The sequence below is a fragment of the Mytilus galloprovincialis genome, chromosome 8, assembly GCF_965363235.1.
Source record: "Mytilus galloprovincialis chromosome 8, xbMytGall1.hap1.1, whole genome shotgun sequence".
Taxonomy (NCBI): domain Eukaryota; kingdom Metazoa; phylum Mollusca; class Bivalvia; order Mytilida; family Mytilidae; genus Mytilus; species Mytilus galloprovincialis.
In genome coordinates this window covers 8,233,866-8,259,546 of record NC_134845.1, presented here as the reverse complement: position 1 = coordinate 8,259,546, position 25,681 = coordinate 8,233,866, and the positions used below count along the sequence as shown (strand labels likewise).

At 32.2% G+C, this 25,681-nt stretch overlaps 2 protein-coding genes and 1 pseudogene across 2 annotated transcripts in view; 1 reads left to right on the top strand and 2 right to left on the bottom strand.

Moving 5' to 3' along the window:
• Positions 1-8,185, top strand: part of LOC143084986 (uncharacterized) — a 30,712-nt gene extending 22,527 nt beyond the window's left edge. Inside the window, exons 4-5 of the mRNA XM_076261102.1 lie at positions 3,572-3,626; positions 3,943-8,185. Coding sequence (XP_076117217.1) covers positions 3,572-3,626; positions 3,943-4,739 — 852 coding nt within the window. The 3' untranslated portion in view covers positions 4,740-8,185. The remainder of the gene's footprint in view (positions 1-3,571; positions 3,627-3,942) is intronic.
• Positions 1-15,531, bottom strand: part of LOC143042954 (phosphoribosylformylglycinamidine synthase-like) — a 55,568-nt pseudogene extending 40,037 nt beyond the window's left edge.
• Positions 15,532-15,815: 284 nt separating this feature from the next.
• LOC143084985 (phosphoribosylformylglycinamidine synthase-like) overlaps positions 15,816-25,681 on the bottom strand; it is a 95,544-nt gene continuing 85,678 nt past the window's right edge. Inside the window, exons 23-26 of the mRNA XM_076261101.1 lie at positions 22,356-22,562; positions 21,158-21,307; positions 20,431-20,592; positions 15,816-18,187 (exon numbers count right to left, since the gene is read on the bottom strand). Of these exons, the coding sequence (XP_076117216.1) occupies positions 17,877-18,187; positions 20,431-20,592; positions 21,158-21,307; positions 22,356-22,562 (830 nt within the window). The 3' untranslated portion in view covers positions 15,816-17,876. The remainder of the gene's footprint in view (positions 18,188-20,430; positions 20,593-21,157; positions 21,308-22,355; positions 22,563-25,681) is intronic.

Below are 25,681 nucleotides of genomic sequence, written 5' to 3'. Positions count from 1 at the left end.
GAACACTTTATCATGGGTTTAATTAGTGTATTTGTTACAGGGAATTTGTAAAATCAGGGATTTTGTAAAATCACTGAAATTTCAGGGAATTTGTAAAATCACTGAACTGATTAGTGATTTTATAAAATCCCTGATTTCGACCAGTGATTTTACAAAATCCCTGAAATAATTAAGATCTTTTTTTACAGATTCACTGATTGTTTTCAGGGAATATGTAAAAATAGAATCATTCTTATTGATTGAAAATTTTTGTGAAAAAAAGCCTACAGCATTATTTATTTTAATACCAAGTGAGCAGTCTTAATGCTCTAAACAACTAACATATAGTAGAAAAATGGCTCAGGCACAGATGTCCTTAAATCAAGAGCAAACATATACACAAAAGTTACTTCAAATAGTTGAGGGAAAATTAAAGTGCAACATATGGAACAGGGAAAAATATGATGAAATTTTGGAACTTATTGTCACAGAGCCACAGAAAGCTGACAAAACAAGCTACCTTGTTAGAAAGTAAGTTACAGTTTGTTATAGTTTTTCTGTAATTACTGTGAAATAAAACCAATTATTTCATTTTTCATATCAACACATACATTTAAAGGATAAGGAATTGAGTGGGGTTGGTTATTTGATCCAGTGGCAATTATTACAGTCATGCATATCGGGCTAGAGAATCTTATTGTGACATGAAAATTGATATATAAAAAGCAAATACGTGTAAGTTGTATAATTAATTTGCTGCCTACAAAAAAACATTTCTTTTCACAAAATTATATTAAATAAGAGAGAGATTTTTAGCAAACATGGAGCTCAATATAAATATTGATGACGAAAACACACGACAACTTTGGTCATATCTCAAATGCATGTATTCTATCACAAAGTGATACAATTTTTAAACAAATTTCTAAACTTTCTCATCTCTTTTAATCCAAATAAAAGTAAAGTAAATATTTTGTTTAATGTAGGTATGAAGTTCTTCAATGTGGAGATATGAAAAAAATCGTTAAAAAACGGACTTCATCAGATGAAGATGTAAAATATTATGTATGTCTTGAAGACATGTATAGCATAGTACAGAAAATTCACATATCAATAGGTCATGGTGGTAGGGACAAAATGGTATAGGAGGCAAATAGAAAGTATGCAAACGTTTCATACAAAGCTTTAGAACGTTACAAGGAACTTTGCGAGGAATGCCAACTTAAAAAACGTAGAACTGCTAGTAAAGGCATTGTTGTCAAGCCTATAATAAGCAAAGAGTTCAATTCCCAAGGACAGGTTGATTTGATAGACATGCAATCATTCAAATACAATGACTATAGATTTTTAATGGTATACCAAGATCATTTAACAAAATTTGTAATTTTACGCCCTCTTACATCAAAGCGTGCTTATGAAGTAGCAATGCAAATACTTGATATCTTCCTTCCTTTTGGTGCACCAAACATCCTTCAAAGTGATAATGGTGCCGAATTCACTGCAAACATTATTAGTGAGCTGAAAAACTTATGGCCTGAATGCAAAATTGTTCATGGTAAACCTCGACACCCAGGCCACATTTAAAAGAATGTCTGTTTCCCCTCCCCCGGGTCTACCCTTTATAAACAGGCCAGGAAGGCAGGTTTTTTTTTTTTTTTTTTTAACTGGAATTGATTGTCATAGCATGGTCACACGAATGGTTTGACTTGTCCAGTCCAGGCCACTTATCACTTGTTTTTGCTCAATTTGAGTCTATTTATTTAGATTATCAATCCTTCTGCTTTCAAGCACTTTCCAAAGATGGAAACAAATTATTTTCAGGACAAAAATAATAATTTCGATTTTTTTGTGGAAAATAATTTTTTGACCCGGGGGCTTATTTTTGACCCGGGTGGGGGGAGGGGAAACAAACATATTTTTAATTTTGGCCCCACAGAGTCAGGGCAGCGTTGAGCGAGCTAATGCTGATGTCAAGGATATGGTTATCACATGGATGCGAGATAACCATTGTAAAGACTGGCCAGTCGGTGTCAAATTTGTACAATTTGAGAAAAACAGAAGTCATCATTCAGGCATAAACAGAGCTCCCTACAAAGCTATGTTTGGGGTAGACGCAAAAGTTGGGCTAACATCATCCTCACTCCCTGATGACAGCGAAGAACATTTGTCAGATTTAGCAAACATGGAGCTCAATATAAATACTGATGACGAAAACATATGCACAACTGATGATGAACAAATGGAGATTTCTGAGCCACAACCTACTGAACCAAAAACTGACATGTGTGTTGTATGTGAAGCAACTGCATTGAATGCAACTTCTTGTTCTTCTTGTAACAAAACTGTACATGCTTTATGTGGAAAATCTATCATAACAGAAGACTTTCTATCAAAAGTAATTTGCTTTCTGTGTGATACAGAAACGGTCATTGAAAAAGAACGTGCAAACGCTTCCGAGTCAATGGTAAAACAAGCCAATCGTATGTTAAGTCTGTCTAATAGAGTTTTAGAAGAAGTAGACATTGGATGTAATGTTGTTATTCCTATCCCAGTCGTTGATCGTGGAAAAGGTGATCCCTGAAATATAATGGCTATTGTCCATGGAAAGTCAGAGAAAGGCTATCGTCTTGCTACAAAACATGGTATTCTGTTAGGGTCATACACAAGAAACCAGTTTGAACCCACAGATTTCTTGTTTATGAGTCCATCAGCTGTTTCAATTGAAAACTTTATATCTTTTCGCCAAGCTGTTAAACTGTCTTCCATTTGTGATGGACAAGGATTTTTAAAATGTGGATGTTCTGGAAAGAATAGATGTGAACAAAATAGGTGTGCATGCAGAAAAGCAGGACAGTTATGTAACAGTAGATGTCACCCAAACTTGTCATGCAAAAATAAGTAAATTGTGGTCTAAATATCAGTTTATATGCCATTAAGACATTATAATTATACACTAGTTTTAGCACAAAGTATTTATTAAACAAATACATTTCAAAATCATAAGTCTATTTTTTATATTAAGATCAACATATTTCTAATAGCAAGTTAAACTTGTAATCAGGGATTTTACAAAATCCCTAGCTCTATTTTCAGCGATTTTATAAAATCCCTAACAATTTCAGAGATTTTACAAAACCACTGAAACTGTTAGTGATTTTACAAAATCACTAATTAGTCCAGTGATTTTACAAAATCCATGATTATACAAATTCCCTGTAACATATTCACTACGATTTACACAGGTCAATGTTTACTTTGCAATTTCCTAAATCCAGAATATTTGTAACTTTTGTTTCTAAAGGCTTTAATTTTTCAATTTTTTTTAGAAAACTAAAATCTTCGAATTTAAAAACCCATGAACATGTAAATATTGCTCAAAAAAAAAAAAAAAAAAAATTGATACCCACAAATTAAAGTACTTTCACAGTATAATAGAAGATATTACATTATGTAAGATGTCAATCATCCAAAGATATTAACAACTCATTTTCCTTCTCATTCTGAATCAGCTCAATACCTAAATTTAAACAACCAGTGGATGAACAAAGAAAACATCATTATGAAATTGATAAACTTTTCCTTACTATTACAGGAAATATTACAATATGTAAGATGGAAATCATCCAAAGTGAAAACTGACAAACAAGGTATACTCAACAAGTATTTTAAAACTTTTTTCATTTGTTATTTTATTTATATTTATTCCAAACCATTGGATTTACAAATAAAGAAAACATCATTTTATTTTTTACTTATATCAATTAGAATTATTATTTCAAATCATTGTTAACTTAATTGAAAAAGGTTCATTTGAAATATTAATATCAATACTAATTCTTGATGCAATATTTTTTGTCACTTCATTACCCACATTTATAATGCATGGAATACAAAAAAAAACATTCTATTGGAAAATAATCCTCTTTTATTTGAAATTGTTGTATATCTAATTGTATATTTCAGTGATTAAGCAGCAACATAAAATACAATCCTACAAACTAGGACAGTCTATCTTCACACTACATCATCAGACAAACCTGTCATCAGTAGTTGGTTATGACAATGTAGTAACAGATATAGTGGTGATGGATGATGGTAGACTGGTGATGTGTTTACCTTTACAGAACAGACTACTGATCTGTAATACAGATGAATCACAGGTAGACAGTATAGATGTACAGGGTAGACCAGTGTTTGTTACAGCAGTCAACAACTCTACAGTAGCTGTTACAATGTATGAAAGAGAGTGTATAGAGATGTATGACATACACAATAAACTCAAACTTAAATCAATATCACCACCTGGAATGTGGCGGTGGAGTGTCATTACAACTATAAACTACAAGTTAGTTGTAGGTGGTGAGAACAGACTACTGATTATAGATTACCACACAGGAGAGGTGGTACAGACAATACACACTGACCATTATCCTGGCATGTTACATGGTTCTGATGACAGATTATTCTACAGTGATGACTTTCTCACCAACAACCTGTACTGGTACAGTTATACTGATAACAAACATCACACCCTAACATTACCATCACCACCCTGGAAGATGACAACACTACAAGATGGCAGTCTTTATGTGAAGTGTCAGGATAAATCAGTACAACATGTGTCATCTGATGGTAAACAGTATAAACAGGTGAAGACACTGGAATCCGATCCATTTAGCGAAAGCATACATTATAATTTCACACAAAGGAAACTAGTGACCAACCATAATAACCATGTAACAGTGTACAGTGAAATATAACTGATTAAGTTGATTACTATAAGATAAGAATTTTATTAATCTTATCAAGAACCCATAAAGGGCATCATTTTACAACACAATATGATTGGAAAAAAGCAAAACAGAAAACTAATACCATACCATAACGTTATGGACAGGATCAGAGCCTAACACAACATGTGTTTTATATAACTATTATATTAAATCTTATAACAATAAAATATTATATTATTTCATATATTTTGTTTACATCTGGATCTTATTTCTAATCCTTTAATAATGTTATTTCCTAGGCACATGAGAGTTGTATTGTCTGTTAGACTTAGTAATAGGTGTCTCTTTACTGTTTCTTGTATGTTACAGAGAGTGATAGTACTTGTTTCCAGCACTTCAAATTGAAAGACATCTGAAGATTTTTTGTACATAATTTATATAGTTTGATGTCGACCAATAACTGGGGATTACCATAAGACTTTGTTAAAATAATTAAAAATTGTGTTATAGGATGCTTGAAGGCAGTCTGCACTAATTAGATGCACATTATATGACAATTAAACTTACGGATTATATAATCTATTATGCTGTTAAACATGAGATTGATGTTAGTGGATACTGATGGGTTAAGGGATTTTGTTCTGATGAATATTTATTTAAAATTTTCCAAAAATTGCATAGATTTCAGTAAATTTTCAGAAAGTTTTTGTAATTTTGTGCAATGCAAATTAAGTGAACCTGCAAGTTCCAACTTTGTTATATGTCTTCAATTTTGAACACCTTTTGTGTAAATATTTATATGGTTCTACCATGGCTCAATATTTCTAGCTCAAACATTTTATTAAATTACAATAAAACAAGAATGTGTCCCAAGTACACGGATGCCCCACTCGGACTATCATTTTCTATGTTCAGTGGACTGTGAAATTGGGGTCAAAACTTTAATTTGGAATTAAAATTAAAAAGATCATATCATAGGGAACAAGTGTACTAAGTTTCAAGTTGATTAGACTTCAACTTCTTCAAAAACTACCTTGACCAAAAACTTTAACCTGAAGCGAACGGACGCACAGACGGACGGACACACAGACGAACGAAGGCACAGACCAGAAAACATAATGCCCCTCTACTATCGTAGGTGGGGCATAAAAATATTATTGAAGCGTCTGTGTTGCTCGTGATAACCAAGGTCTATGTCTACCTTCAACAATGAACAAAAAAGTCAAAACCACGGAAGAAAACCACAGATGGCAAAAGGGCAAGGTCAGCTGAAAATAAATTATCTGAATTACCAAGTGTTAACCTTACCTTCAGATCTGTTATACAGGCAAACACCAAATTAGTGAGGGCTTCTCCAACAGACATCCTTGCCATACAGGCTGGATCTATCAAGCCTTTGATTGGTTGTTCTCCTATAGCAGTGGCTGATCCTACCTATAAAACCATAAACATTAATTATGTGATAAAAGTTCAGATTCAGGCTTTTCAGAAATTTCATTTATCTAAAATATGATGTTTTAAAAGGATAAAATGTTTTTTAAGTTGCTGCAAAGATATAAATACATTTCCTATATACTCAGCCTTGAGAAGTTAATGTATAAATTTGTATATAAGCATTGAAAATATCATATTTTGTTTTATATCAAATTATGAGTTAAACTGTGTGTGCCTTATTTATTATATCTATGTATAAACTGAGATTTATTTTCTTTAAAATTGTAATATGAAATACTAGATGTACTTTTTGTGTTGTTTAGCTACTGTTTCTCCATGTCTGTGAATATTTACACAAAATATAACATTGGTTTTTTTCAAATTTTGCTGTTCATGATGAAGTGTCGGGTCATGATGAAGTGTCAATTAACAATGAACAACTGTAAATATTTTTCATAAGATTACCTCAAAAAATATCTGAGACTACTTCCTTGTCCCTTACTTTCATGTCCATGTTTACATGAACATCTAGCTAGGTATTTAGTTGTATCTGTTGGTTAAGATATAACACCACTAATTCGGTCTCAGTCAGAAAGCAAAACCCAGAAAGGAGTACATATATAACACAAAAATGTTCCTTCCCATGGATGTTACTCTCAAATTATGTAGAATATTTTAGCTAGATAACTGGTGATAATTTGAGAACACGTTTTGCCATATAATTTTGAATAATGAAAACATTGTAAAAATTTTAAAAAGAGGATTCATTCTGCCTGTTTGTCAGATTTGAAGTACCTGTTCTAATAATTTAAAGTTCTAGGAACCAGTTCTTTCTTATATGCCATTAAAGGTATGTTGATTTTTTTCAGTACACAACACACTTAGGAGTTGCTTTTACGTGCAATGTTGTCACTTTATTTAAACATAAGAAAAAGAGGTGCCTACTTGAAATTGAGGAATTTAATATAAAAAGGTATGGGGTCATGAATCAGTTTAATTAATTAATTTTTCTTTATTGAAAGATTTTGTTCTTGATTTGCCGTGTTTCTTATTTTTTTTGCCACCTCTTTCGCCAAAACAATATATTTTTTGCTATTTTAATATTTTTTTCGCCAAGTAACATATTCATATTTTATATTTTAAATTTTCCTTCTTTCTAAACTCCCCCCCCCCCCCCAAAAAAAGAGAAGTTTGCCCCATTGTTGTAATGAATAAACACTTAACATTTACCTTAAAATAAAACTGCTTTTTTTAGCTTAAAGGGGGAAAAAATCATAATATTTGGAAAAACTTTCCTAAAAGAGATGTCCACTTACTTTTATTAATAAAAAAGATATAGGTCAAGGAATATAAAAAAAAATCTTGGACATGTTTTGTCTTGATAATACCAGATAGATGTAGTTCCTGAGGGAAAATTTCATCAAATAATATAAAGTGTTCCCAACCTGTTGAATATATTTCTTCATAACTACAGTTTTCTTTTCCGGACCATCGTTAATAAAAGAAGCAGAGGAGACATCAAAAGATTCAACATCTGTGTCGAAAAGTGGTTAATAAATCCTTTATGCCACATGTGAGGGACATCATTTAACCATATCATTTTGTCAAACAATACAATCAACACCTTTATTAATTAGTCCTTTGTTGCCTACAGCTATAATATGCAATCAGCTGATTATTGATTTTCTGTCAAAATCTTAAAACAAGTCTAATGTGAATTCCGAGTATTGTCTGATCAGGTAAACTCAGAGAAACCCGAAACAAAATAAATAAACAAGATGGATGAAATTTAATTGTTACATATATATTTCTTTCGCCAAATTCTTACGCAAATGATGAATTTGAATGGCCACAATTATTATTTTTTTCGCAAAATGCAAAAATTGCGACCACTAGAGGAAACCCTGTTGATTTACATTTTGCTTTTTTGTGAGTGTGATAAGTATCCATATTATTAGATTATTTAAGTTTTGTAAATACCACCTATATATGCTTTGTAGTATTGTTTTTTCTATCATATGTCAAATAAAATATAACAAGACAAATCTTTATTTCTTCAGTATTTTTAATGTCTATGAACTATCAATCTCATGTTGCCCTCCATTGAATCAAGACATAATGAACTTACTTTATCAAAATAAGACAGTTCTGTAACAGCTACATCAGCCAGCGGTGTGTGTAGTGGTCCAACACACTGCTGCTGGGCAACTAATCCAGTCACACATCTGTCTACCTGAAAATAAATTATTGATTGATTTTTGTTCATTTAATGTCCAGTGCTAAATATTCAAAGAAGGTTTAGGATGAGAACAAATTTAACAATACATGTATATCAATTAAAGAACCTATAGTGAGCAAACATGCATGCTCAAGACCCAAATATCAAAGGAACATGATTGCTACAAAGCATTAATGAGAATGAAATTGTGTGTCACATTGTTTCATTGTGGGAGGATAGTCAAAATATGGAAAAGTCCCATAACTTTAATAACAGTTGTCAAATGAAAATGGTAGTGTAATTTGGTCAACTACATAAAATGGCAAACAATAGTACCGATTATAAGAGCTTTGTGTGTATCACAATATTAATACTAAAACAAGAGTGCACACGCTGAAATGTCTCGCCTTCTTTACTTATCATTGATATTATGTTGATAGTCCTAAATATAAAGCTTTATTACAATTTTCACATAAACTAAACATAAACCAAGAAAACTTAACATTGATCAGTGAACAATGAACCATGAAAATAAGATCATGGTCAGATGAATCATGCCAGGCAGACATGTACAGCTAACAATTATTCCATACAACAAATATAGTTGACCGATTGCTTATAGTTTAAGAAAAACAGACCAAAACACAAAAACTGAACACTGAGCAATGAAAGGTGAAAATGAGGTCAAGGTCAAATAAAACCTGTGCAACTGACATATTGATCAGAAAATATTTCCATACACCAAATATAGTAGATCAAGTGCATATAGTATTAGAAAAAAAGACCAAAACTCAAAAACTTAACTTTGACCACTGAACCATGAAAATGAGGTCAAGGTCAGATGATACCTGCCAGTTGGACATGTACACCTTACAATCCTTCCATACACCGAATATACTACTATTGCTTATAGTATCTGCGATATGGACTTGACCACTAAAACATAACCTTCACTGATTCATGAAATGAGGTTGAGGTCAAGTGAAAACTGTCTGACAGGCATGAGGACCTTGCAAGGTCACACATACCAAATATAGTTATCCTATCACTTATAATAAGAGAGAATTTAACATTACAAAAACTCTTAACTTTTTTTTCAAGTAGTCACTGAACCATAAAAATGAGGTCAAGGACATTGGACATGTGACTGACGGAAACTTCGTAACTTGATGCATCTATATACAAAGTATGTAGCATCCAGGTCTTTCACCTTCTTAATTATTAAGCTTTTAAGAAGTTAGCTAACGCCGCCACCGTAGCCACCAACACCAGATCACTATCCCTATGTCGAGCTTTCTACAACAAAAGTCACAGGCTCAACAAAAACTAGAGTCAAGTCTCATTAGTCCTGTAAAGTATGTAGAAAAATCAACATAAATGTATAATAGGGTCAACAGCATATGACTGCAAACTGTTCTACCTATTATGAAAGCTTTCTATCAAATGGTTTCAGGAGTAACATTTGAAGGTGTCATTGTTACAAATTTTTAAAATCAAAGCGTTGTAAGCGCTGAAGGCAGTTAACCAAAAACCAAGGCAAACGTAATTTTGAAAACTGTGGTGCTTCAACATTACACATTCCTATATAGTACATTTACATTTATCTAATGAATTAATTATAAAGGCAAATAATTCATATGTTATCAAGGTTTCAAAACAATGCATATATCAATGTATATTTTTCATGGTGAGTCTGCAGAGGTACAAGTTCGCAATGATTGCAGTTGTTCTACTTGGTAGTTAACGTTGGTTTTAGTTGACTGCTATTAGTACAAGTTGACTTAGTACGATTTGAACATGTAATAGTATGAATGGACTGGTTTCCCTGGAAAGAAAACGGAGTTTGTGTTCTTTAGTACAAAAGTTAAGAGCCACGAATCAGACAAATGTTCACTACTACAGTGATCAAAGGTGAGGTCTGACTGACCTGACCATAGTAAATGTAGATGATTTGTTATTTTGTCCCATACATGGATATATATGGTTTAGGGGTGGAGATCTCGACAGTTTTCAAGTTCTCAAACAGGAAGGGGTATGGTGACCCTAGGGACTTCCCCTATGTTTCATTCGATTTGTTATATTGTCCCATAAATGAATATATATGGTTTAGGGGAGGAAATCTCATCGGTTTCCAAGAAGTTCTCAAACAGGAGAATATAGGGAGACCGCAGTGACTACCCTATATTTCATTTAAATAGTTGTATTGGCCCATACATGAATATATATTTTTTCGGTGTAGGGATCTCAACCGTTTCTAAGTTCTCAAACAGGAGGGGTGGGGTGACCATAGGGACTTCCCCTATATTTCATTTGATTTGTTATATTGTCCCATACATGAGTATAAAAATATAATGATATGGAATTGGTTTAGGGGTGAGGATCTTGACCATTTCCAAGTTCTCACACAGGAGGGTGTACAGTGACCCAAGGGACTCCCCTTATTTCATTTGAATTGTTATCATGGTTATATGGTCCTATATATGAATATATATGGTTAAGGGGTGGGTACCTCAACGGTGTTCAAATTATCAAACAGGAGGGGGTGGGGTGACCTAAGGGACTTCATCTGATTTGTTATATTGACCCATACATGAATATATATTGTTTATGGTGGGGATCTCGACCGTTTTTAAATTTTAAAACAGGAGGGTGTACAGTGACCCAAGGGACTCCCCTTATATTTCATTTGAATTGTTATCATGGTTATATGGTCCTATATATGAATATATATGGTTAAGGGGTGGGTACCTCAACGGTGTTCAAATTATCAAACAGGAGGGGGTGGGGTGACCTAAGGGACTTCATCTGATTTGTTATATTGTAACAAATATGAATATATATGGTTAAGGGGTGGGGATCTTGAGCGCTTCCAAGTTCTCAAACAGGAGGGGGTTGGTGACTCCAGGGACTCCCCCTGTATATTATTTGATTTATTATATTGTCCTATACTTGAATATATGGTTTAGGGGTGGGGTTCTTGGCCGTTCCAAAGTTATTAAACAGGAGGAGTAGAGTGGCCCAAAGGACGCCACCTATATACCATATGATTTGCTTACATTCAGGTATTATATAATATAGTTGCCGATTATTTGTGAAAATAAAGTAAGAAACTTTCAGCTACTTTAATTGACCCTTCAAAATTAAGGAAAAAAATACCCCTTCAAAATTGCAGTAATATTTTTACACTTCAAAAGCATCTCACATGCATTATCATCATTTATCACTGATAAAGAAAAATTTTACTGTGACCATGAACATTTTTATCGTTAGATATACTGTTCCCAGCTGTCACATTGTATTGGATTTTGACATTAAAATGTTATTTTGAGTTTCTGTATAGAATATAGTCTGCTTTTTCTTTCTTTTACATATATCTTTTGGTTTTCAATTCTAGTGTCTATTTTCATTTACCATGCATAGATGTATTTTGTCACCTGCCTGGACTTTTTTATGGTTTATCGCCAAAACCCGGAATTACCCTTATCCGCTTCCGGAATCGGATCCGATATTGTAAAATTTTGTCTTCACGGCAGCCATTGTTATTGTGTTGACAATGTCGTTTTTGTCAATCATATACGATTTTACTCGAATTTACACATTATATGTCGGCTATTTTCTTTATAAAGCTAGCGGTTAAACAAAATGAACATCACTGTGTCATGAATAATAATGATGGAAATAATTTTTTAGATCGTTTATTTGGCGACTTTGGTGAAAAGGTTTTTCAACGTTTTCTTATTTTCTTTCAAGCGGAAGGTGACTCCGTTGGGCGTAGCTATAAACCAAATCGAAATTCCGCTTGCAAAAGTGGAATGTCGCAGACCTCGGACCACCGCTAATATGCACCCCTTCCTTCAAATTGAAAGGATCATAATTTCGTCTTCTAATTTGAAATTGCCGCCAACAGCATGAACAGTTGAACTTATTATATAATAGACTACTGACGTAGTTGTACTACGTATTGATGACAAACAATATTCCTACGATTTTTGTCATTTGGGAAATCTAAACTACTTGTCTTAAGAGATTTTCGGCGATTAAATATTTCATACAATTGTTCTTTGACATCTTAGCCAAGCGCACAGGTCATAATAAACTACACAAGATGTCCTAATGAGCTCTACTTCCTATGTGTAACTTCAAAACTTTTGGGTGATACGACGATCATTTAAGGTTTTTCTTGTCATATAGTTTGTAATCCAGAAAAAAAAGTATTAAAAAAGTGTTCAATTAGTTATATATAACATAGTATCCATCTAGATAATAATAATGGCAAATATTTCAGCATGTATTGGGTAGAACACAAATCTAGGGTGCTCGCATAAGCAGCTTTACTGCATAAAAATGACCTCTGAGTAATGTTGTGTTTTGAACAGACAGACGGAAGTCGTTGCCATATCCCCGGGTCGCAAGGAGCTCGAGTTAGGGACAAAGTTCTAATAAAAAACTAGAGTTCAACAAAAGCATTTTCAACAATTATAATCCATTACAATCACAAGCAAAAATTCAAATTGAGCATTTAGTTAACTATGTCATAGACATCACTTATATAGCTCAAAAATCTACCCAACAGGATGGACAATCACAAGACAGAAAATTCAACTAATTCCAGTAGGATGTACAAATACACTATATAGTTCAAAGGCTCAGGTTTAAAACAGTGGGAGAGGTTGATTACACAATAAATGTAACTGAAATCAAAAGTGTTGCTAAAAACTGACTTATTTTTACCATCTGGAAAATTTGCCAGATTCTCCAAGGCTAAAGGTTAATCAAAGAGCAGATTGCTCTGAGGGATTCGATTGCCATTGTTCTCATTGATACATGCATTAGTATTATTTTCAAAAATAATTCAACTGCACGTGTAAAATGCTCGTAAAATGCTATTTACGTAATCTGAAGTTATTCAACTTTAAAAATAGCCAATCCTCGATACAAGTGTATGAACAATGTACTTATTGTGTTTTATCTTTGTACTATCAATTTCAAGTTTATTTTCCACAGCAGTCACTGAGAGTGAGAGAAGGTATTTCACTTCGTACCTTATCACCTATTTTCCTACGTGAATTCTAGGTGGAACCCCATTCCTTACTCTTTAAATATTTAATTTCCTTTGGGTCAGTTGTGGTATGACTCCTTTCCGTACACATTCCTCTGTTTAAATTGCGATAGGTTTTAATATAATACGACGTCTATCGACAGAACGAGTTAATTGACGAAAGTTACTTACGGAAAGGAGACAACTCGAAGCGATAATATGAAAGACTCCATTTTGGCTGAAGGGGTGTTCTAGTTACACATTTACTTAAAATTTTGCAACAACTATAACCCTCAATAGCAGACAGACATAGAAAGGATCTCGTGAGTTTCAAATTAATCAATGGAGTGGGGAATCCAGAGCAACCATTCAATCTGATGCCCCTTCAAGGCCTTCAAGTCAAGAAAACTATACTTACCTAAACAAACCATAGACTTGTGATTTGTAGCAAGGACGTATATTAAATGTTAATTAAACGACGTCTATTTCTTTATGGAAGTACAATATCAAATATCAGTTTCATAACGGTGACATATAAGAAAACTCCACTTCAGTTCTTATATGACAGAAATAGATTTATCGATCGGAATTCAGAGAACTCTCGCATGTTATCAAAACTGGGGAATTCCCTCTGACGTGTTTCTAAATTTATAAAAACACTAAATATAAATACTGCTTAATTCTGATTTTCCGTGTTGTTAAAAACACGCATACAAGTCAAGGGAAATATCGAAACATGATGATTATGAGAAGAACATTATAGGACAGTTGTTTAAATTCAATCCTTTTGCTTTTTATACCATTTAAAGCAAGACAATCTCAAGAATCTGAGATGTTCCTTGATGTTTAGAATAAAACGGTTGACGTGAGGGCATGGCTCTGAGTCAATGGTATAAGTCTTCAGATTGCTTTAAAGCAATCGTATCCCAAAAACAAATAGGAACAAAACACAGGTATCCTAGACTGAATATGCTGTCACTTCGTGTTTATTTTTGACATTTCATATTTTCTATTGTTCATTTAAATTTTTCATTTTTTTTTAAATTCGTTCTAACGGGTATCCTGGTTTCTCCTCTGATCTGTGAATTATGCAAATTTGCAGAAAAGTAACTACTGCAATCAACCCATTCATTAGTCTTCCCCATTTTTTTGTAAATAAATGTGTAATTTTTCAATAATAAGGGGATATGGGACAACTAAAAACAAAATAATAGATCTAGGACATCTCCAAATTTCTCAAGTCAAAACTTTGGTAGAAAATCATAAATGTGGAGACCATAAAATCAGCAAGAAAAAAGCAACATGTGGAAGAAAGTATTCAAGATCTCAAGGTCTAATTCACCTTACCTTGTTTGTTAGGTAACGCTTACTGGCCACTGATGGTAAATGCAATACTCTATCAAGGGCATCTTTCAAGTCAGATTGACCTAGCTTGTGTGTTAGGTAACGCTAACTGGCCACTGATGGTAAACGTAATACTCTATCAAGGGCATCTTTCAAGACCGTGTTTGTTAGGTAACGTTTACTGGCCACTGATAGTAAACGTAATACTCTATCAAGGGCATCTTTCGAGGTCAGATTGGCCTACCTTGTTTGTTAGGTAACGCTAACTGGCCACTCGGATGGTAAACTTAATACTCTATCAAGGGCATCTTTAAAGACCTTGTTTGTTAAGTAACGCTTACTGTCCACTGATGATAAACGTACTACTCTATCAAGGGCATCTTTCAAGGTCAGATTAACTTACCTTGTTTGTTAGGTAACGCTTACTGGCCACTGATGGTAAACGTAATACTTTATCAAGGGCATCTTTCAAGACCTTGTTTGTTAGGTAACGTTTACCAGCCACTGATGGTAAACGTAATACTCTATCAAGGGCATCTTTTTCAAGGTTAGATAAATGCGGTCTTTTTATTAAATAGTATAGATTATGTATTTCTCTGAGTGTTTTTGCGTTTATATGTATTGTATTCCTGTCAGATAATATTGTAATGTTTTAGCGGTATTATTGACATATAATCAGTTGGTTTTGCTAGCCATTTAACCAAGATTAACACGCCATTTGTTCTGGAAATATCCTGTACCAAGTCTGGAGTATGGCAGTTATCAAATATACCGTTTCTATGCATGTTCATGTCTTCATTCAGGATGAACGATGGACAACAAACAATAACAGCAGATTTAAAATGAGGACAAACAATGCATTGTGAGCTCAAATTAACATAAACTCTTAGTTTTCACTTTTGCATACTATTTTTCTAATTGTGCAGAAAATATTTAATTTAAAAAAAAAAAAAACAAGGGATTTCAGAAAAAAACAATGAGAAAATGTTTACACTTAGTCTGGTTTCTTCATACACTTTGACAAATACACAAGATTTGCTACTTTAAAATTATTACAAAGATAACACAATTTAAAATTTTTATAAGTTTAATAAAATAATTATCAAAAATATATCCTAGAACAAAAAGAATCTCAAATGTATCAATTAACATATTATTATATATAAATTCCCATTAATTGCTAAGACTATTTTTTTTATATCTAAATTGCTCTATTTATAGTTATCAATATCATGGTTTAGAACATGTCCATGAATTACAGTTTATATGAGACATACTTAGAATATTAGCAATATGGAAATGATTCACAATTGCTATTAGTTGTGGCTACATATTCCATAATATTAATACAGTGTGCCTGTAGTTGCCTTTCATGAGATGGGATTTTATGTTTATAGTGAGGAACCATTTTTTATGAATACATTACTTGTGATAATGTTTTTTTAAAAACACTGATACATGTAGTTCCATGTGAAGAAGGCAAAATCATGAAAAAGAAAAAAAAAAGAAAATACTAGAACATTCTAACAAGAAACAAGACACATTTTAAAAATGGCACAAAGGTAGAATCAATACATCAATATTCATAATAGTTATTTACTAACAATAAACTATATCCAATCTCAATGATTTTACAGTATTTGGTTAAATTCATCAAGGCAGAAAAATAAATTGAGATTTATTTTTTGAGATCACAGATATATATCATATATTCATCACATATCACATGTTTTCTAATCATGATTATTCAAGAAAAATGTATGGACAGATAGCCAGGATTTTGTTTCTTAAAGCTGAGAGAGAAAGTTTCTATTAATAGAAATGAGGAGTAACAGATACGAAATAGGTACCCCACACACAAGCAAGGTAATGGAATGATACATTCCATGATTTATAAAGAAAACAGCACAATATATTAGGTGCTCATTGGAATTGTTTGGTGAAGATTTTGAGAAAGTTTCATTAAGTTCTGATTAGGGTGAAAGATACATAATATGTCATTTCAAAGTTATGATTATGATTATGATTATGTTTAAGCTACACAAAATTCCATGTAGCTGGTTAGAACCAGAATACAATGTGGAATATTTTCATATGGACAAACCAACTATTCTAATTAATTGCAAACCAACAAGACTTTTTATAAAAGCTACAAAAAAATGTTGTAAAAACAACTTACTTTAGTAATAGAGAGGTGTAAAAAAACATAATTTAATTTATGATTGAAACATTGCCAAGTTTCCTAAATGGCTTGATAAACCTGATATATATATGCAATCACTGAAAAAGTGTAATTTACCATGCATCAGTGTTATAAACACGGACATGTGATCATACAATGTATCTGTAAGATGACCTTGGATGTTAAATTGAATGTTTAGCATTGACATATATAATTTATATCATATTGACCTATGTTTAATGAAAGGAAGCTGTTATACTATCTGAGAAACATTCAAACGCCACGTTATATTTTAGTTAGTTGCTTTGTCAGAAATAACCTTAATTGCCTGTTTGTCATTTTTGTGTAAAAAAAGCATTTCATGTCAATATGAAAATGTGTTCAAATCAACTACATGTTGTTTAATTTCAAATTATTTTCTGAATTATATACATGACGATAATCTATTGGTTTTTTTCAACATGTAATCTGAAATGTATGAAACAACTTCCTGAGGATGACATTGATTTTTTATAATACAAACTCCTTTTTAAATGCTATGTTATGTCTTTGTCACATTAATTGATGTTGTTTCTCTTCAACTTTTTCAAAACAACTTGTAAATTTTGCTGTTTTTGTAAAACAAAGCAAAAATACTAGAGTTAATTTCCCAAAACATATGGTATGCTTGGTGCTTCCTTTTATTAAAACAATTTAATAAATACAAAACTTTAAACTTTTATGTAGATCAGTGCAATATTTAATATTTAACGCAAAAGCTATTTTTGTATATTGATGAATTGGATGAGCTTACTGTGCACTGATAATTCAGACCAATACGTACCTTTACAACAATTATAATGAGATTCATTAAACCGTACAAATAACAATTTTTCTACAATATCATTGTCATTAATTCATTCAAATAAAAATGCTCATAAAAATCTACGTTAAACACAACCATAAATATCAAACTTGTTCAACACACCAGTCAAAAGCATTCTGGAACATTTTATACCATGGAGAAACATCTAATTTCTCCTTCATTCCAAAGGGCATCCAGGGGCACTGCCACGGCAAGAAACATCGTTCAGGGTGAGGCATAATAGCTAAGTGACGACCATCCTCCGAACAGAGAGCAGCAATGCCATCTGGTGACCCGTTAGGATTGAACGGATAAACAATAGTTGGATTTCCAGAATCATCGACGTATCGGACAGGAGCCAAGTTCATTCGTAACACATCATTTTGGATGTCTGGTGTTTTGAATATCATTTTACCTGTAAATCATATAAGAAATGGAATTATAGTTCAGTACATCAGATAGTTCAAATTTTAATGTGTGAAATCATTAATGCAATTTCTTTATTACAATCATACATGTCAAGTGACATGATATTCGCGTGTAATACACGCTTTTTCAACGGTTTACACTCGAGGATTTTGTCACATGGCGTGTACACGCTTTTCACCACTTTACACGCAATTACACGCTTTTTCGTTCTTTTCATTTTTTGGTCGTTAGTGATATCGTTATTCTCGGGTTTTTTCCTTATTCGGCGATAAATACCGAAAAATTCGAAGTAATTGTTTGGCTGCAACATTGTTTATTTTTCTATATGGACAAACGGTAAAAGGTTAGTAGTTTGTGATTAGTTTTAACGATTTGATGACTTTCTTTCAAATTCACTCTATAGGGGAAATGTGCACAGAAAGAGATCACTTTCAGGGCATGTACCGTCGTCTAAAGTGCCGATTGTTAAGCCAAAACGATGTGTACGGCAAGATTCAAGATTTATAAATTATATTTTGGAGTTCGAATTTAAATTATCGAGTGACAAGTAACGCATAATTTGTGCATTCTATGTTGCAATGATAAAAAACAATACATGTGAGAGGAGAAATACAATAGCTATTTAAATAAGCATTTAACATGTTTATCTAATGGAAATAAAATTTATAAAACATTTTTCTTATTCAATTTCAGTTTCAAATCTAGCCAACACGGCAACAGATTTCTACAGGCCATGGGGATAAAAATATCACAGAACTGTTGGATCAGCTCTCATAGTACCAGCTTTCTTCTGATGAACTACCCAGTTTTAACCAGGCAATAGCAATGGGAGCTATGGCAGAGATAATAGATGAAATTTTACATTGCCAAACAAAACCAACATTATGACATTCTTTCAAATCTTGATGAAGCTATAAATTCAGTCAAATATCAATTCCTACTGTGGGAGAGCCTTTTCAATTATAAAGAAATTGACACTGAATTCTGATCAGAACTTGACTATGTTACATTTGTATTGTGTGCTGTTATCAAATAAATGTAACTAAACTTGAAACTAGCAGTTGTTTTGAATATGTGCCTAGTGGTGGTGCTTTAAAAGCAACATAACAGACCACTGTTTAATACAATAAAAGTTCATAGTAGAATATATATTGTTTTTTTATATTCACAAATTTGTATGAAGTTATGAACATTACCACATTCATATTAACAAGTCCGCATCTACGTCACGCGTTTTCACACGCTTTTTGACATATCATGTCATGTCATGACATGATTTCCCATTGTCAGAGGTTGACATGTATGATTACAATCAATAATACTTATTAACAAATGCAATGTCGGAACAATGGTAAACAAAAATAAAGCGACTAGAGCCTGATAAATTATGCTTAAAACAAAAAAGACAGCATGTTTAATATGTCAATTCCAAACCTAATATCAATGGTGTAGTAAAAGGCCTCTGTAAAATTATAGTAACGTCAATGCGGGTATTGTTTTGTTATCTGAATCAGTTTTTTGTTCATGCAAGACAAGAACATTTTATTTCAACAATATTAAATTGAAGATGATAAGATTGTGACTTGGACATATCATCTTTACAACAGAATTTACAGGATCCATTGCACCTACATACCAAGAATTATTGGTCTACCATAAATACATATGTCAATGGTCTAGAATCAATCTTTTATAAACCCTCTCAACATATTAGTTTAAAACATATGCTCTCAAATAACTTGATGTGCATGCAGACTGATGCAAAAACATAATATCATGAACATGTTTTCATAGAAGATCTTAAATTTTCAACATTGATACACCAAACTGAAAACTCTACATATAATTTTAGGTCACTAAAATATTATCAACTGAGTATATATATATCATGTATTTAAGTCAAATATACTACATGACATTGTGGAATAGTCAGTTTATTTTGTGTTCATCCTTGCAGATACCCCCTTTATACCCCTCATTGTGATGCATGGCTGCTAGTACAACTAATTACAAACTGGATCATAAAACATATTTTGATACGAATTAAAATATTAAATAAATTCTACGGTGTTAATGATACTATTCTTTAAAAAGTGGTATAAAAACAGAGATATCTTCCTGATATTTGTCATAAGTGAGACAATTATAACTATGAATTTACAATTACTGTGCAACTATAACTACGTATTTTAATCTCATAATTTTTAGAGGTTATACAAAGTTATCTACCTTCTCCGTGGGCACTCCACATACCAAACACTGTACCTTCCATACCACGGAACATGATAGATGGACTCGTTTGAACTCTCACAGTTACAAATCTACACTCAAATCTGCCAGACTCATTATGGTCTAAAAATACACCTTGCCCTACTCCACTAGACACATTCTCTGAAAAGAAATGATATTAAAGCTTGATTATTCATGGTAAAATTAAATATGTCATCAAACAAACAGACTATTTACCAAACCATTCCTTCTAAAAGTCAGCTGGGTTGTAATTAATGCCTTCCAGATTTACAACCTCAGCTATCCAGAAGACACATAAACAGACAATCTTTAGATACACCTTAACTCATTCTTAAAAATACATTTCTAATCTTCATCTTAAGCTACATTATCAAGTTTACTTTTATTCACTAGCATCAATTTCTGGTCCTAAATTGGTTCCTGATAATAAATTCATGATCTGTATTTTGAGCTACACAATCAAGTAGACCCTTTAGCTGGTATCTATTACATAATCCTATGCCAATTCCCTGAAAATACTTTTCTGATCTTCATCTTTCATTATTGCTTTCCAAATAAAGTACATCCTTTTAACTTGTCATCCATTTCAAAGTCCTAAACTGATTCCTAAAAAATAACTTTCAGATCTTCATCTTGAGCTAAAAAATCAAGTAAACAAATTAACTGGTATTCATTAGTCACTCCTTAACTGATTCCTCATAAATACCTTTCTGGTCTTCATCTTGAGCTACCCAATCAAGTAGACCCATTAACTGGCATCCATTACAAACTCCTAAACTGAAAGTGTCAGGGCGATTCCTGAACTTTAAAAACTGTTCTCTGATGTTCTGATTAAATAAAATTGATGCTGCCCAACCTACAATAAAATATAGCTTACTATCATTTTCACAAATACAGGTATTATAATGCACAATAGTGTTTCTCTTGTCTCAGTTACAATGGGGTGGTTTCTCATAATTCAATACTTAAACAAATGTTTTGCTATGTAACTAAGACAACAAAATGTGTGGCATTTGATATTGAAAGGTATTTTTCAGTACAAAATGAATTTGTTATTGTATTCAACTGCTTTCCCTACATGGTGACCTAAGCCTCCAGATATAGTTCTTTCTGATTATAAATTCGAACTAGCAGATTCTAATTCATGTCCTTAAAACAGACTAAGTATTGATAAAAGTTCCCTTGTTATCTTCAACACACTTAGAAAACCTGAAGTATTTTTCTTTATAAAAAGATGACATTTTAAAAATTATGCAATCAGAGTCAAAAGATTGCATTTGATAGCTGTGTCTAACATTCAATTGGATGGAAAGTGTAATTTCTTAAAATGACCTTCCATTTGTTGATTTCAATAGCAAAGAATATAAACGATCAGCAGTTGTTTATGATAGCAGAAAAACTGTTGTCAAGTATCATGAATAGCAGTAATTTATTTGAAGATGAATACAGGTATGCCTTATAGCATATTTCTGGCCTCAATTACAGACTAAGTGGTTTCAGAGTTCAAAGACAATAGAGACAGATGACAAAGGATTGCAAAAGATAAACTAATAGTATAACAGATGAGCTTATCTTTCCAATGAATAGAGGTAGTTCTTTCAAGCAATTTAACATTATTTTTATGTAAACATTATCTATCCTCCTCATATTAAGATGGTTACAAGATTACATAACCTTTTTAAAGTATGATTTTTAAATTACTCGTTGAACATATAATTGGAGTTGGAAACCTCAGACCATGAGGCATATATAAAAGATATGAATTCCTACACTTATATTTACAATCCTTTGGTTATTTTAGGAAATTAAAAGAGATACTGATGTGTATTTCCATTTATGAGGGTAACACTAGTCATATTTTCAAAATTATAACTGAAATATGTTTCTTTCCATACAAAACCTACCTTTAGCAGATCCACATACATCACCGTAGCTAAATCCACCAACAAAAACAACTCCTCTGAACTGATCAAGAGTTATCTTTCCTGAACACATATCCTGCATGTTGACATCCCAAACTTCAAAGCCTGCCATGTGTAATACAGCAGCCATTTCTCTGTCACTATTACTACCCTCCTCACGTAAAACTGCTACCTTGATCGGTGGTATACCTAGTAAAGTATGGATATCATTATTACACACATTTACTACACTCCCGAGGTAAAACTGCTACCTTGATCGGTGGTATACCTAGTAAAATATTATGGATATCATGATTACATCAAACCATTTTTAAAAGCAACATTATAATAACTGATAACATTTGAAAAACTGTCAAAGCAAACTTGAGTTGTAATTTGAAATAACTCACATTCAAGAATATAAATTTGGATCAATTTAAATGGAAAACTATAATTTAGCTTTTTTATCCCAATTGTCCATACTTATTCCTTATATTATAATAAAATGAACAAGAATGTGTCCTCAGTACACGAATGCCCCACTCGCACTATCATTTTTCTATGTTCAGTGGACCGTGAAATTGGGGTAAAATCTCTAATTTGGCATTAAAATTAGAAAGATCATATCATAGGGAACATGTGTACCAAGTTTGAAGTCGATTGGACTTCAACTTCATCAAAAACCAGCTTGACCAAAAACTTTAACCTGAAGCGGGACAGACGGACGAACGGACGAACGGACGCACAGACCAGAAAACATAATGCCCCTCTACTATCGTAGGTGGGGCATAAAAACATTTTTTCTAGAGGTTGTTGTGTAAACATGGGCAACTAACTCACAAACTGAATATCAAATCTTTCATAATGTTATGTAAAGTTTGTGCGTCACCAACCCAGCATCAGATTGAGAGATTTTATTTGTGGTAAAAATAATGAACCAATATCATTTAACACATGACATTTTGCAGAATTCTATTTCATTCTGTTTTAAACATTTTTTGAAAGCTCTAATGGAATGCACAATTTTCTTTCTCATGCAATATATTTGTAATAATATGCGCCTCTTGTTTTTTCCCCAATTTAATCTTTCTTTGGACCAAAGAATCACTTCATGACATGCATTTGTAATATGCATGAATAGATTTTCAACAGCATGTTTACAAACATTACAAAAGTAGTTTCAGCAACATGGTTTATCAAAGTGTAGAGTGTATACCAAGGAAAAAATTACCTATTTATGGGTTTATTTTTCTTCCATAAGCAGGAAATTTATTGATTTTAAAACACAAATTTTGACCTCAAATCAGTTTTTTTGTATGGTTTGGTTTATTTTGTTTACAAACATAATATTTTAAAACAGTACAAAACAGAGTTACTGTTCCTTATATTCCCTTTTCTCAATTTGTTTTTATAGTTCAAAGATGCAGAATATTTGTTTATTCATAGTTGTATACAAGTTAAACAATGGCTGACTCTGTCAATATAGAACTCTTCAAAGCAATATACAGAATATGAAGCAAATAAATATAATAATAAGTGTAAATTCATACCACAGAGAAAATAAGTAGTACAAATCTGTAGACATATATATAATTCAGCCACTATAATTTATAAGCTAGGTCCGAAGTGATGGATTATCCTGTGTTTTAAATACACCATCACACCACACGACCGGTGTAACTTTTACTCTTTATATGAAAGGATTTCTTTTCTTACTACCATTTAAAATATTATCCCTGTATATATCCAACTATATATAAACATTTTGCTATAAATAGACAAATATTATTGCAATCTTAAGAATTTAATGTGAAGATTTCTAAAGATAGATATGTCTTCTCGCATCATCATTTATTCATTTATTCAAAACAAAAAATTAATTGATTTCAAAACATCAAAATCTGAATCAAAAACATGAATAATATATTGGTCACAGGTTAGACCTTATTCATCTATTTATAGGATAGCTATTTCATACACTTGGTCTATTTATAGGTTAGGTTATTACACATGATCTATTTAAAGGTTTTGTTTACACAATGTTTTTACAGGTTTTCTACTAAAGTTTAGAGATGGTTTTTTTCTATTATTTGTTTATATAAAGTGTCTTAACAACTTTTATCATAGCAAAAGTACTTTTTATTCATATCATTATTTTTACTTTTTTTTTCTCTGAACAGAGTTGTTGCTCCTGAATCTTTGAGCTCCAGAATTAAAGATTTCTTTTTGTACATGGTACTTAATTCATAGATTGTTACTTAGCAAAAGGATTAAATATTGTTCCATTCACCATCAGCACACTTTAACGCTAAAATATCACAAAATAATGATACAGTTGTAATGAAAAGTTAAAAACAATACTACAGGAAGTAAAATATATAAGAGTTGTTGAGTATATATACAGATCAATACACTATACTGATGGTTAGGTCCGGAGTGATGGGTTACCCAATCAAATTCTTAATAGACCATCACACAATTAGACCGGCTGATCTTTTTGATTATTTCAAGACAATCAAATTAAAAACATTGCAGTGTTTGAAATATATACTAGGGTATTTTGCAATCTTTAAATTGAATAAGAGAATCTGAATTACCTTTCATGAAAGTGGATTGATCTGAATTTTGATTACTAATTAAAATAAGTGGAATACCTAACCATAATTATAATTTCATCATTCATCAAGTTACCTGTCACACCCATTCAAAATTAAATCTGTAGTTATATAATGCAAAATAACAAACATGATAAAGCAAATAGCCCCATGCAGTTAAATAAGTGTGAAAAGGTGAATTAGTAATAGTATCAAGAGACAACCTCTATTGTCTTACTCATCTCCAGGAATACACATGTAGGAGATATCATGAGGAGTACCTCTGAAGTGGAATGTATGTGGCATCTTATAACATCTCATTTCACTATTGGACACCTTTAATCAAACGTAACAGAACAACAACCAAACAGCTGATCTTTTATAATTGACAACCATCTCTTATCTAGTCATTATTAAATTAAAAACGAATAAAACAAGAACATGTGTCGTGTCCAGAGGATTAAAAAGTTACATTTCCATGTTCAGTGTACTGCAAATATATATGTCAAAAACTCAATTTGACACATCGTAAAAAGAAAAATATCACTTTTTAGAGGTGTTTTAAGTGTCAAGTTGATTACACCATAATGTACAGTACTTTTAACCTGATATGGCTTAAATGAACTAACAGACTTAGGCAAGACCAGAAAACGTTAAAAAAAACTCCTATTGAAGGTGGTGTCTACTGTTTTCATGTTGAAGAGTCCAACCATGCAAAATCAGTTTAAGGTTTTA